This window comes from Anas acuta, chromosome 5, assembly GCF_963932015.1.
Source record: "Anas acuta chromosome 5, bAnaAcu1.1, whole genome shotgun sequence".
Taxonomy (NCBI): Eukaryota; Metazoa; Chordata; class Aves; order Anseriformes; family Anatidae; genus Anas; species Anas acuta.
The window spans coordinates 34,333,186-34,346,828 of NC_088983.1; the positions used below are offsets into that span (position 1 = coordinate 34,333,186).

The 13,643-nt window shown below is 38.6% G+C and overlaps 1 protein-coding gene across 4 annotated transcripts in view; it reads right to left on the reverse strand.

The window, feature by feature from the left end:
* The window catches only part of PLA2G4F (phospholipase A2 group IVF), a 28,131-nt gene extending 14,783 nt beyond the window's left edge, over positions 1 to 13,348 (reverse strand). The window contains exons 1-6 of one of the 4 annotated variants that reach the window (XM_068683977.1): positions 10,891 to 13,348; positions 6,652 to 6,724; positions 4,461 to 4,597; positions 2,984 to 3,112; positions 1,506 to 1,546; positions 889 to 931 (exon numbers count right to left, since the gene is read on the reverse strand). In XM_068683977.1, the coding sequence (XP_068540078.1) occupies positions 889 to 931; positions 1,506 to 1,546; positions 2,984 to 3,112; positions 4,461 to 4,597; positions 6,652 to 6,724; positions 10,891 to 11,001 (534 nt within the window). In that variant the 5' untranslated portion in view covers positions 11,002 to 13,348. Of the gene's footprint in view, positions 1 to 888; positions 932 to 1,505; positions 1,547 to 2,983; positions 3,113 to 3,253; positions 3,386 to 4,460; positions 4,598 to 6,651; positions 6,725 to 8,466; positions 10,853 to 10,890 lie in introns of those variants that run through there. The other 3 variants (XM_068683976.1, XM_068683979.1, XM_068683978.1) reach the window with 3 other exon arrangements.
* Between the last annotated feature and the right edge of the window lie 295 nt (positions 13,349 to 13,643).

Below are 13,643 nucleotides of genomic sequence, written 5' to 3' on the forward strand. Positions count from 1 at the left end.
CTGTTCAGATTCTAGAAAACACTTCATAAATTCTGCCATGACTTTTTGTTTTGGATTATCCATGTCCTCATGAAACAGTGTCTCACACCAAACAATCTTCACCTTCCCTTCTAGGACAGGGGATACAAAATTTAATTAACCATAACTGCTCTCAAAGACAGCAAACATATCTACTGCTTGAACTTAAGACTGATTTTCTGAGGGAAATATGAACACAAGGGGCTCTATACCGTGAAATAGTCTGCAGAAGTGAGCCATTACAAGCCATCAATTTTTTCCTGAAAAATGGAGGGAAGTAGTTCTCTCATTGTTGAAATGCAAAGTTTTAATCTGCATTTCAACAGTGCGACAACTCTTTCCCTCCCTTCTTTCTCCTATTAAAAATTGGCATCTCAGCCCCTTTTCTTTGGAAGAAAAAAAAAAAAAAAAAAGATTTTTAATGTATAATGTACTTTTTGAAAAAAAAAAAATCCTGATCATCCCAAGAGAATAGACAAATACCTCCAGAATTATGATCTACTTATTAATGGCAATGAGAAAATCCTAGAAATAATGTTAAGATAAGGAAGAAGACTACATCCAAACAGCATCTAGAATAGAAAACACATGATGGTCCTCAGGACTCACCAGCCTTCTTAAGAGTTTTTTGTTTACATATTTTAAACAGGTATACTGGACAAAAAAATCAGCCTTCCCAGGAGATGGTATCAAGTTTCAAAAAACTGAGGAATTTTTTTAAAACAGCAAATTCTAAAGCAGAGGCAAGTGCTGGCAAGAATATGAGTTATTTGGATCCAGGAGTTGAATCTTAAACAATTCTTGTCCTCTATTAAACACCTATGTTCAGGGGTAAACCCCAATACATATAACTGACTTCAGTGTACTCACCACAAGTACTCCATTGGTCAATACCTCTGTAGGGGTATCTGAGCTGTGAAATGAAGAGGTTTAATGCAAATGAGTTTTCGTTTTAATTTTTGTATCATCCTACTCACAAACTAGCTCTCTGATAAGAGGCAGGAGAGGAAGGTCCTCATTGCAACGGATTATACTCACTAGACTGACTCTATTTCCCTTGACAGAATAACAGAAAAAAATTACTGAAGGAAAAATTCCTCTACCACTATAAACATGTCGTTATTTTGATAACAAAGAAAAGCTGAGATTAGATAGACTGTCATACAGATAACCTGTATACTTTATGTGTGTAAAGCTTTCCACTCTTAACGAATTTAGCTTATGCAAAATATGTTGAAGTAACTTCCTTTGCAGTGTTGCCATTCCCATAAAAATCAAACTTTTATTTCCTCTTCGGTACCCCCAAATTTTGGTGGTTGGCACTTTAAGAACACTTGCAATCAGCCACTGGTGACCAACTTATGCATCATAGAAAAGCGTAACACATTAGCCTCCTCATGAACAAGACTGTCGCTGCTCAGAAAAAAGCAACTAACACAACATCTCCCTAGAGCACAAATTCACTTAGCTCCTCAGGTAAGACTCACCATTTCTCCAAGCAGAACTCTACATCCAGCTCTTCATTATCCTTTAAAAATAGAAGTTGGTCAGAGGTGACCCCTGAACGTGAGTATGATTATAACAATCTTTTCCATGAGATTAAGTTTTTCTCCTGTTAAAAATGATAACAACTACTTCTGTCGCTTTTACAAAAACTCAAGCCAAGCTTCAGAATGCAGCCTTTTTTGTTGCTGCACTTTAAACATTCCTGTTCTCCCAGGCATTTTCTATATGACCAGACACATCTATGTTTGATGAGACAAGTGCCCACAAGCGAGACTTGGCTCTCTGATCCATTACCCTGCTTTTGAATAAACACTCTTCCAGCTCAAGCACCACTGCAGTGCTGCCTCTGAAAACAGCTTCTACAGGAGACTTGGTGTTTCCTCCCATTTTTTTTCTCCCACTGCAGATTACACTCCTAGCTCATTGCTGCCTTTATTTTGTCATGTATAGACTTCGACCCAGCCATCTTTCCCCCTGCCATAGCATACAGTAAATGATTGACCCAGTGCAGCTTCTAAAATAACTAAGTAGAAGCCAACTTGGGCTATTTTCTTTCACTGAAGTTACAGCTTCCAGTTCCATAGTTACTGATCAAGACCACTTTTTAAGCATTCAGCAGACAGGATAACGTAGCGGGAACAAGCAAGTTACTAAGTCTCCTTCTGTGATCACAAATCATTTAGAGGGCATGTGACACTGACGAAAACCTCCCTGATAACTACATACCAGTTAATCTGCTTCTGACCATACCGTCAGCACTGAAGCCAGATTTCTCAAGAAAACACATCATTAGCTCACCTGTACTCCAGGCCTATTGTAGCAATGTGTTTGAGGCAATTACAAAAGATATCAGATTGGTGACATAGCTTATTTTACGTAACTAAAGTCATCTTGTTGCAAGGCCATAAATAAGTGCCTAGGGACTGACAGCAGCTCATAGGCACCAATGTCACCCTCACGAAGCAGAAGTTAAATGTAACTGAACATAGCTCAGCAAAAAATAAGCTGTTCTTAAGCTTTTGACTTATTAAATACAGAAGTAACCTTTGCAGCAGTAAATGTCTTCATTGCAAACTGATGATGATCAAATAAATAAGGTAGTCTGCAATTCACAAAACAGCTGACAACAAATGCCTTTCATTTTAAGCCCAGTTTACGCCTTTCTTGCCTGTTAAAAACAAAAATCCTCTTCAAAAACGTTTCAACATCTTCTGAAAGACAGAAGTCACCCCAAAGTTTTGTTTAGCTGGACATCCCAAAGACTGTGGAACACAAAAAAAATCACTTGTTATTTTAGAAACATCTCAAATAACAGTAAGTCCCTAAACACCATCTGTTGCTACATTTTCCCCTTGTGGCCTCTACAACACTTAGATGCATGGAACAAGCATGTACTGCTTGATTTCTGTAACATGAGCTGCAGCTATTCAGAGCTCCGGGAAAGGAGCTGTGGACTAACCTCGGGGTTCAACTTGAAAGTGCGCAGCAGGGGCTGACCTGGCTTCATGCCTCCTACATCGAAGACGATGGAAGTGAGCTCATCGCTGACTAGGACATCCTTGTCAAAGAGTGTCATTTCCAAAATGTTCTAAAACCAAACACAGTCTTAGGTGAAGACAGAAACACTTCCATGAACCTCAGTAGCTGTGAACAGGCATTTTATGCATTAATCAGTACCACTGCCCTTTCCCATCCCTGAAGGGAATTCACTGCATTCAGCAGGACTTACGCATAGTTAAGCACAAAGCTTCTATTTGACAGTGTTTAGCTAAAGCTTTTTCTGAGCTTCCCAGCTAGAGAGAGGTCACAGCAGAATGGAGGCGGGGGGATACTTCTCTCCACCAGGTTGCCACAGATTTGCCTGAAGAATGAACAGCAATATCCACTCTTTCAGCATGACTCAGTCCAGGATATTGCAGGGACCTATCACTTCTTGCTCAGCATTGTCTCAACAGTTAAGTTCAACAGAAATTAACTGAAACAGAAGCAACAAACTACACATGACAACAAAAACTAGCCTCGAAAAAACTAGTTTTCAGCAAAACAAGGCTTAAATTTGTGCTGGTTTAGCCTCACAGCAGCAACCAGACTGCGGCTTCATAAGCCTGCAGGGGAATAAAAAGCTCACACACTCAAAAGTTTAGTTTGCAATTTTCTTACAATTTCTCTAAGTCAATTAGCATTCCACTTTCATCACCAACCACTACAGAAAGGCACTCCAAGTGAGAGGGTAATTTCTTGTTAATGAACCTTATTCCAAAGCCTAGGATGTTATGCAAAGCAAAGGTTCCATGCTAAAAATAATCTTCCAAAAATACTTTTTCCTTCCTTCTACCATTAGATCACTTTGAGAATGAATGCTCATAGTATGATAAAAAAATTTTATAATGTTTCATTAGGTCCTGCTAGGAAGATCTAACATACTGTTTCTATTAAGAGTTTCAATTTAGCTTTCCTTGTTTTTTGGAACTAATGGCTAGACGTGGCTGAAGGGACAGGTAAGACACCTGGCTAAGTGACAGAGTGATTTGTAGTTTAGTTCCCATTACCTTCCCTTAAATGCTCGGAATCCTAGACAATATGCAGTGTAAGACAAGCAGAGATAGAAGAAAGGAACAGCTACAATGTGAAAGTAGAAGCAACCATCAAATACTAACATGCATGATCAAAAATTTCATTTATTTGATAGTGCCTAACTTCCCTTTCTTGAGTTGCATCACAAGGACATTTACAGTAAATTCTAGCTGTAATTTGCAAAAGATGGTGCACCTATAAACAGCTGTGGTTATCACTAGACATGCTACAGCTTCTGGTACCACTGAAGAAGACCACCACCTTACACATGCCACTGCTTTTGAGGATAAAGATCCCTTGGTTTTGAAAGCCAACACACAAATGCAGACAGTCCAACCAGCTCCACAAAGGGCATTCCTCACCTTGACAGCACTATGGATTCGGTACTGGAAGGTTTCATTCCACTCTGGGTTATCACAATTGTCAACAACCTGAGTTCGGTAGACCACTGGAGATGCAGTGGGCAGTTTCATTTCCACATAGCAGTCTGCTTTTGACACTGGAGCAGAGAGTGCAGAGATATATTACAACTACCTTAATCAAACGCATTCTTCCCCATGAGCTCCTCACTTACTAAATCGCATTGCATCATAAAAAAATGTGCAAAATTAAGAGCAAATTTGTAGAGCAAATGTCTTTAATGAAGTACACATCTTTAAACAGCAGCAAATTGAACATTAGGATGTTCAATTTGAAACATTAGATGTTTCTTCTTTCTGGTTCATCCAAACCACAAAACCCTTCATGAAAGGGACTACTATTCAAAATAAGGAAGATATTTCAGAACAGGACTGCTGATATCAGGGCCAAGGTAAAATCGTTTCCTTGCTGTCACAATCTTGTTAATTCAACATGAACTATTATGAACTTCCTTCCATTAATTTGCCCTGAACTTACCCCAAGAAATATAAATTCATTTCTAACATTTTGCTTTCCACACAAAGAATCAAGTAGCAGTACTGTATCAAGGAACACAGCTATAATAGAAAAGGAACTAACTAGTCTCCTGTACTGCTATTTCATTTTCTGAGCTACACACAGCTGCTGCCAGACCACATTGTTGGTCTAGCCTCTCTCACATAATACATCCTTTCACAGAATCACAGAATGGTTGAGGTTGGAAGGAACCTCCTGAGGTCATCTTGTCTATCCCCCTGCTCAAGCAGGGTCCTATAGAGAAGGTTGCCTAGAAGAGACTCCGGTCAAGTTTTTAATATCCCCAAGGATAGAGACTTCAAAGCCTCTCTGGGCAACCTGTGCCGGTCTCCAGTCACCTTCAGTAAAAATAAATAAAATTCTTGTTATGTTCAGATGGAACACTGTGCTTGTTTGTGCTCATTGCCTCGTCTTGTAACTGAACACCATTGAAAAGAGCCTTGCTCCATTTTCTTAACACTCTACTTTCAGATATTTGTACACAACAAAATTTGCAAGTCTTCTCTTCTCTAGGTTAAGTAGTCCCAGCTCTCTCAGCCTTTGCTCATGGGAGAGGTGTTCCAATCCATTAGTAGTCTTAGTGGCACTTGACTAGACTTTCGTCAGTAGCTCCATCTCTCCAATATCCACCACTGCTATAATCTCATCTTGTTTGGCCAGGAGATGAATATTCTCTATTCCCATTCCCTGAAAATAACTGAATCTGTCTTAAGCATCCTTCCTTCTTCCAGTTAAGGCCTCTTTAATAATGCAAGTATGGAACTAGAGTTGAACAGAAAGGCCATAACTCTCTTGTCACAGTATATATTTTCAAGCCCTCAACATTTCAGCAGTTTTTCTGTTCCCTGGACAATCATTTAGCATTACAGTGGTCTGATGGTGGATATCAAAAACAAGCCTAAGTCAAGCAGACCACCTTACTGTATTAACTCTATTCATGACACTTGATTCCTTCAAAGATCCAAATACCCCAAAACAGCCCTGAAAGCTTCACTCAACACAGATACATTTGAGGAAGGTAATATATACCATGCTATCAAAACCAGAAATAGGTTAAAAAACAAAAAAAAAGATTGTCTTGGAATCAGTCAGTCACCTACCCCTTAAAAAATTTCAACAATGTAAACAAAACAAGCAGAAACATGAAAGAAAATGATACTGTAACTAATCAAGAAAAATATCTGGAAGCTAGAATTTAACTGAAAATTGGTACTTGCAGTTACTGAAGTCCTGCACCTGGAAGGGTGAACCTTCCCATAACCTGAGTGCTGAATTCAGACAGAGGACTATCAAACGGGCCACAATGGGTCATCATGAAAAGGAGCAAGGAAATTAAATTAATGAAATGGTACTAGGACTCACCTTATTTTGTTCTGCAAAGTTAACCTGTAGCTTGGCCACACATTACACCTTTAAAATGTACATATACATACATACATATATATATATATGTGTGTGTGTATATGTATATATAATGCCTTACAAGAAAAACCATTGTGCAGATATAAAAGCAACACACTACATGTAAGTAAGAAGTTCACATCACAATACAACCTGTGTTTCAGATGACCTCTGAATAAAGTATCTGTTTTCTTAATACCTTTACTAAATACTTACGCAGATCTGTACCCTTGATGTTTCTGGCTCGGAGGACTTTTACAGTTAGGTTGTAGTAAGGGTGCTTCTCCCACTGAAAAGACAGGAACAAGGCTCAGCATGCAACTCAACGGCAATACCTGTTCTGTAACCACACTAATATCAATCCAGAGAGAAGGACCAGACCAGCCAGAACAAAATAAACTATTTATGACTCCATTTGGGAATATACACAGTATTTTTAGTTTCCTGGAGGAAGTCTAAAGGAGGCTCAAAGGAAGTCTAAAGTACACTCAATTCCCTTTCAGCAAGGCAATAAATGATTCTTAGGGTAACTCCTCACAGACTTCAGAAAGTAAGCCCCTGATTTAGGGTTTCCTGTAATTATAGATAATTTTAATTGCTTCATTAGCTCATTCCTGATGAAGGATAAAAAGAAACTGAAGCTCCTCAAATAATTTGAATTATGACTTGCTTGGTTTCTTCAGAGCACTTGCTAAGGGCATACGCATACTTGAGCAATAGCAGATGTGGGAAGAGCCTTAAGAGCTGAATTAATTAGCTTATTGTCTGAAGATGTAGAAAGCACATGCTGTTTACAATGAGGGGAAAAAATTACACTTTCTTATAGAAACATACTTCATGGCACTATAAGCAACAAAAGAAAAACCTGAAATTCCTATTCATTCTGAACTGTTATTCATATCAGTACTCTAAATAGTGCATGCTACCGGTATAGATCAAAATGCAATTCTTGTTCTTGAAAACTTCTGCAAGGCTATTTTTGGAAGGTAGTGTCTAACTGCCCAGATATGAGGGGAATATAAACCTGACTAAATTCTAGACAATCATAAAGAAGACAAGCGTGAGTGGCAGGGGATGACATGAGGATATCATTTGAAGGGATTTGGTGCAAACTGGAGAAAAGCAATCATGTAAATCTTGTGAACAGAATGGGATTCTGCCTCCTATTCCTAAGTTATGAGACAAACCAGGACAAAATAATGACCAGCTACAAACCCTTCTATTAAATCCCATCCCAAAGTACTTTCCAGAAGTGGTCATTAGTTCTATATTCATCATTTTCTACACTGTGGACTTGAGACCACAATTTAATTTCAGGTACACTAAGCATTCATTGACAACTGAATTCAATAGGATCTTTGCTTACAACAAAATGCTGCAGAGTGCTACATGTTATATCAAAAGGTTGTCCATTCATATCTCTAATTAGGGTCTCAAAAAAATGAGAATAAACAATGAACCGTTAACTGGCAAAATGTTCTCGAAGATTCCCTATCTAATAAATGGAATTCTACTGTGCAGTCACATACTTGTGGAGTTTTCCTCATTTCTTATCACCCTAAGACATTTGGTAGCTTTTGAAAAACAGGGTTTGAACAGCAGACTAAAAACCAGGACATAACTAGTACACTGAACATCTTTGTATGGAGTGCCATCTACTGTGAGCACCAAGGGTAAAATTTACGTGCATAGCCTAAGATACTTCATACTGAACTGCCAATTAAAATTTGAGCAAATAAACTCCAATTATATTATTACTAAAGAGTTTTTATTTGCAACATCAACACAGCATTCTAGATACTCCTTCCCCCATTTGTTTCTGGCAGCAAGACGTGCCTTCACTTCTAATTTCATCCTGAGCTCTGCTCTTCAGATGCTTTTTCCTTGTTTTTAAACATTTCCTGATCACTTGTATTTCTTTTCAATCACAGAGTAGTTTCTCATGCAAAGTCTGCCCTTCTTTCTACCTCCTCAAACTGAGGAAGGGACTACAGAAAGAAATTAAGGATTGCATAGTTTATTCTCACCAACCTCCTGAAGGTGATACAATTCTTCAGGTTGTTGAGAAGTGAAGCTACATGACCATACTGTCACTGCTGCCAAAGCAATCTTCACTAATGTAGCTATCACCTTGAATTCAGTCACTAACAGCAGAGGAAGCACAGAATACCATAAAGATAAGCACATTGCTCTTTTACTGCACACCATCTGTCAACACAGTCACATGTTCAAAAGTTCCTTCCAAAGGTCTCCAGCACCCGTTGATTTTAAGCCAGTCATTACATAGCAGAGGATACATTTCCCACTCCTAGATCATAATTTAAGGGCATATAGTGCAAGAGAGATCTTCCTGTGCTCCCAAGGCTGCATTATCAATATGCCAGAACCTCACCTTCTGCCTCTTGTAATTATATTTTAGCCAGGGTTGTAACATACTACAAGATGAGCTTACAGAGTAACGAAGCCTGAGCATTAGATGTGCTCTATCTGAACACATCTGGGAAAAGGCAGGCAAGAAATGTGTATGGGAAATTTATGACAAATAACTACAGTTCTGTCTACACCAGTGTACGTAACAATGTACCAGTGTACATGATGATAGATGCAAGCAACAAATTTCTAATTTGCAGTTTAATGATTCTTTAGAACCACCCCTTTTTCAGAGCTCAGCAGAAACATTGTCTGAAAGAAAAACATGAAACCCTTACGTGAGGGTACAAGACTTAATTCTCACACCCTCAGCCCTGCTAACAACTGTCTGTACCTTTAATATAAACTGAAGGTGCTGATGTAGCAGCAAGGGACTGTAAAACAGGTTATCCCAGGTACAGGATCCAGTAGTCTTCACTCATACATCCCAGAATACCTGCCTTTATACAGTGGGATTTAAGTCCTGGAATCCTCTCCACATCTCACAGTGGACACAGATGACACACCATAGGCATGCCAGTTTCATTAGAGAAATGTATACAATAGTAAATAAAAATGCAGCTGCTAAACCATAGGTTTACTGCTAGCAGGCAAAGGGGTAGCTCAGTAAAAAGAATCAGCTTTATCAAGGGAGAACGCCCCCCCACCTTGTTCTTGCTTCCAAGTGAAAACACTGCCTACAAATCCCCTCTTCCTAATTTCAGCCACTGCATCTTGCCAAGTTTGCTATTAAACCCAAAAGCGAATTCCTATCTTTCTCAGGTACTCTTTGCATTTTCCTTCTTTGCCCAGTAGTGTTCACCCACTGTTGGGAAAAAAGACTTAGACCCTGAACTACAGTCTACTGGAAGAAAAGTTTTATAACCAGTCAGGTGATAACGAGTAGTGCAAACAGCTCAGTAGTGGCAAACACTGGGCTCACTCTAAGCTTACGTTGTTTTCAGAATTGTGAAACAGGCTAAACTGTGGAAAATTTATTAAAATATTTTAGGTCATACTCAATTCACCACCAAAGCCAAAGACTGATATGCTTCCCTTCCCTTGATCACTTGCTATTAAAAAGTCAATACAAAATTTCTCCCTACCAGGCAACACAACCTTGCTTTTTAAGTAGTGTCTATTTTTTTAATGTATTGATTTATGTAAGGAGTACTTGAGTGAAAGCATCACATCCTTTGATTTACTGGTTAATGAAAATAACAGCAGGCTAATATTAGCCTCTCCTACCCTGACTTGCTAAGTAGCGAACAACATTTAAAAAAAAAAAAAAAAAACAACACTCAAGTCGGTAACAATCATTTGTATCACAAAGCAAACAGTAGACCAAAGTGGCAGCAAGCCATCCTCTGATATTTAATGGTCACCTCAATTTTAACTTTCAGATTTATGGTAAGGGAAGAAGGTAATCAGATGACAGATCAGATCTTCCAGACAAAAGCTCCTTCTCAAACAGCTAAGTACAATTCAAAATTGAGGTTATTGGGCATACCACCTTGTACAATGGACTGATTATAAAGCAGCTGAAGGACAAACACATTGGAACCGCTTATCAAACGTGGCTGCACTGCATTATGAATGGGTGGTTAAAGTAATACTCTAAAGCAGACTAAGTAACTATAAAGCCCAATGGGATAAGGTGGACAGGAAAAAAGAAAGGGAATGTCAATCTAGGATATTTTACAAGAAAATTTTACAAGAAAACATGTAAGCACCTTTCTGTCTCTACTACTGAGAAGCCTGATATGCCGGAGTTTCCTCCAAAAAAGTATCAGCTTAATTGTGTTTCCCAGAATCCAAGGAAACAGAGACCTGCTCTGCATTGTTTCACACAGAACCCAACTTTAGTAAAAAACTCAAATCTATATTAGCATTGTCATTATCCAAAATTTTCATCCAGTGGTAAATTTTTTGATTAATCACTGAAGAAGCACAGGACTGTTTTTTACATACGTGCACTAACAGGAAGTCATTGCCAAACAGATCAGCTAAGGAATGCTGTCTCAAAGACAACACAATTCGTCTTACCCGCCAGTGATAAAATCCAGTCTCTCTTCTCTCCTTTCTTTGGAAAAGCACAGCTGCCAGAAAAGGCAGCACTCTGTGTGGAACTAGACCCCGTAGCACCTCACAGAACATGGAAAAAAATAAATGGCCTTTTGTCTCAGTAGAAAACCTGACAAAAAACGCAGAAGAGTCCCTAGATATCTGGCTGTGAAGAGCTGCTTACTACAGGCTTGGTCTGAAGTTTTGCACATGAGCAGGCTTTGTTCCAACTGTGAGAAGCAGAGGTGTGGCCTGCACTTGCCAAACAACCCAGTTCAAAGCCTCACTGGCAGGTTTTTCAAATGCTGGTGCAAGATAGCAGCAAAGCAGCACTGGACAGGGAAGCTCTGAGTAGGAGGAAGTACTGCTGTGATTAAGCCACAACCTCACAACTACCAGTCCAGATTTTCTTTGACCTGATTTAGGACTTTGACTGTTTCAAAACCTTTTCAGATTTCAGCACACCATAAAAGAATATTTTTAAATAGATACAAATTCCCATCTTGCAAGCCTGAGGAAAAGCTGTATTTCTCATTGACTGCAGACGTTCAGAGAAGTTTCAGGGAGGCCTGAACTGAGACACTATCATTTGTCCTGTTAGGACTCAGAACGCAAAAAAAAATCCAGCACCACATCTAGCCTTGCACTATGTGAGCTGTCTGCATAAATCCATCCTTTATTCTTCCCCTTTCCATGTAGTCTTGTCTTGATTCTTCCGCCAAATGTTCTTGAAAACTTGTACAACCGATAAGGCCATGGTTCTATGTACTTTAAGAAATATCTCAGAAGCGAAAGAAATTGTTTGCTTGAAGTGATGCTTGTTAACAGCTGCTGATAGCTGTCTCACCTGCAGGTTTTTACTGAAGAGTATGAACTGAAGCATCAAACAACTGTTTCAACAGTTAGAAAGTGGTAGCAAACATATGAAAGCCAGTAATGTGGCATGTCACCAGCACAGACAAATGTGATAACGTGACACATTCTCAGTAAGGTCTCATTAATTAATCATTTCCTGTCATTACTGTCATTCACTAGCTTAGAATTTAAGAAAATTAATAAAGCATCAGTGCTAGTATTCATAGCACAAACAAGTCAGTACTAGTCAGTGAATTCACAGACTTACAGTCAACACACAGGCAGAAAGTGAGTACAGTACCATTGCAAAACAGCCAGTAGTTGCATTAAATGGTATGGTAAACACAGCTGAAAAAGCAATTTCTTTGCATTTCTCCATATCATTGCACTTAAAGTGAAGGAGAACCCTATTCAGTTATAATAGAAAAATTACAGAACCATAAGCATGATTTAACTACTATAGCTCATGAATGCAAATTACAGGAAAACTGAGACTGCCTCACATAGTAAGCTAACATGGAGAAATCACACATTCTAAACAGAATATTACAAGCGGTACTCAAAACCTCTATTTTATCTGGTGACTGCCTGATGCATTTAAACCAGTCTTACCTGCCTTTTCCTGAAGTTCTCTGCCCTCTTCCAATGAAATCTCAGTACAGGGACTGTATGTTTATAGAATTTCTCTCTCAAGAACTGAAAGCTCTTTAAAACATATACATAAGAACAGTTTCAGAGTCACATATCATGCACAATGTTTGTGTACAGTTTTATCTATCTAGATATACTGTTGACAGCCAACTGAATATCAGAAGAAGAGTTGCTTGCTTCTGTCATTTCCTATCCAAATAAGAAAGCAAGCAAAGAAAATGGCATCAAAACATGACATGAGAAAGACGGCCTCATACCTGCTAACTCTATTCCTGCTAGGATTAGTATCCCCACAGGGGTACAGTACATGTCTGTCTACGTTTCATTCAGTTATTTTTCTGTCAGCAATTCTGAACAATTCAAACCATTGCTAACCATACTATATAGTACTTAAAATGTGCATGAATAATGCAAGCAACCCCTTTTGCTTTCATTAACAGCATTGAAAAGAGAGCTGAAAAGTCAGAAGAGATGAAGATTCCAAAGGACAGTATCAATTTTTATTTATTTTTTGTTCCCCACAGGTTGGTTTCTACAGAAGTAACAGCATACCCATATGTTCAACTGTCTGTCACAAAGACTCTTCCTCAGAGCCTGTATATCTCCTTTGTATAGGATGGGAAAAATGAAGATCTATATTCTAACACTAGGCTAGTCTTTGACCTACACTTCAAGCAACTGCAAATCTGAGAACCTAAACACTTCCTGATTTGGTCACACAGAGATCAATCACCTTCACCCTCAAACAGCGTAACACCGCTCAAAAAAACATGTCAATAATTTTAGTATTCTCTAAGTATGTATTTAATAGTATAAGACTTTCAAAAACATTATTCAAAGAATACAGAAGTGTTTTTAGTAGGATTTTGAGAACATTCACAAGCATATTATAAACTTGTAGATCTAAAAACCAAAGTTGAGAAGTGGTAACAGCTGTCATATGACATGGTCTCATTTGGATTACATGTTATTAAAACAGGAGTGATACTGGGAGCCCCTCCATCAAGCCTGACTTCCAGGAGAAAGTGAGGACTAACATATAAAAAATAATCTAGAGCAGCCCAGAAAGCTTAACCTCACAATGACTGAAACACACTGGTTCACAACATTTATTACAATCTATTGCTTTAGACAAACCTGCTGTATGGTTAAGTAAATCCAAACCACATTGCAAGAACCAACAAAAATATTACAGCACAAACCACATCTCCGTAAAAGGTATGCAAGAA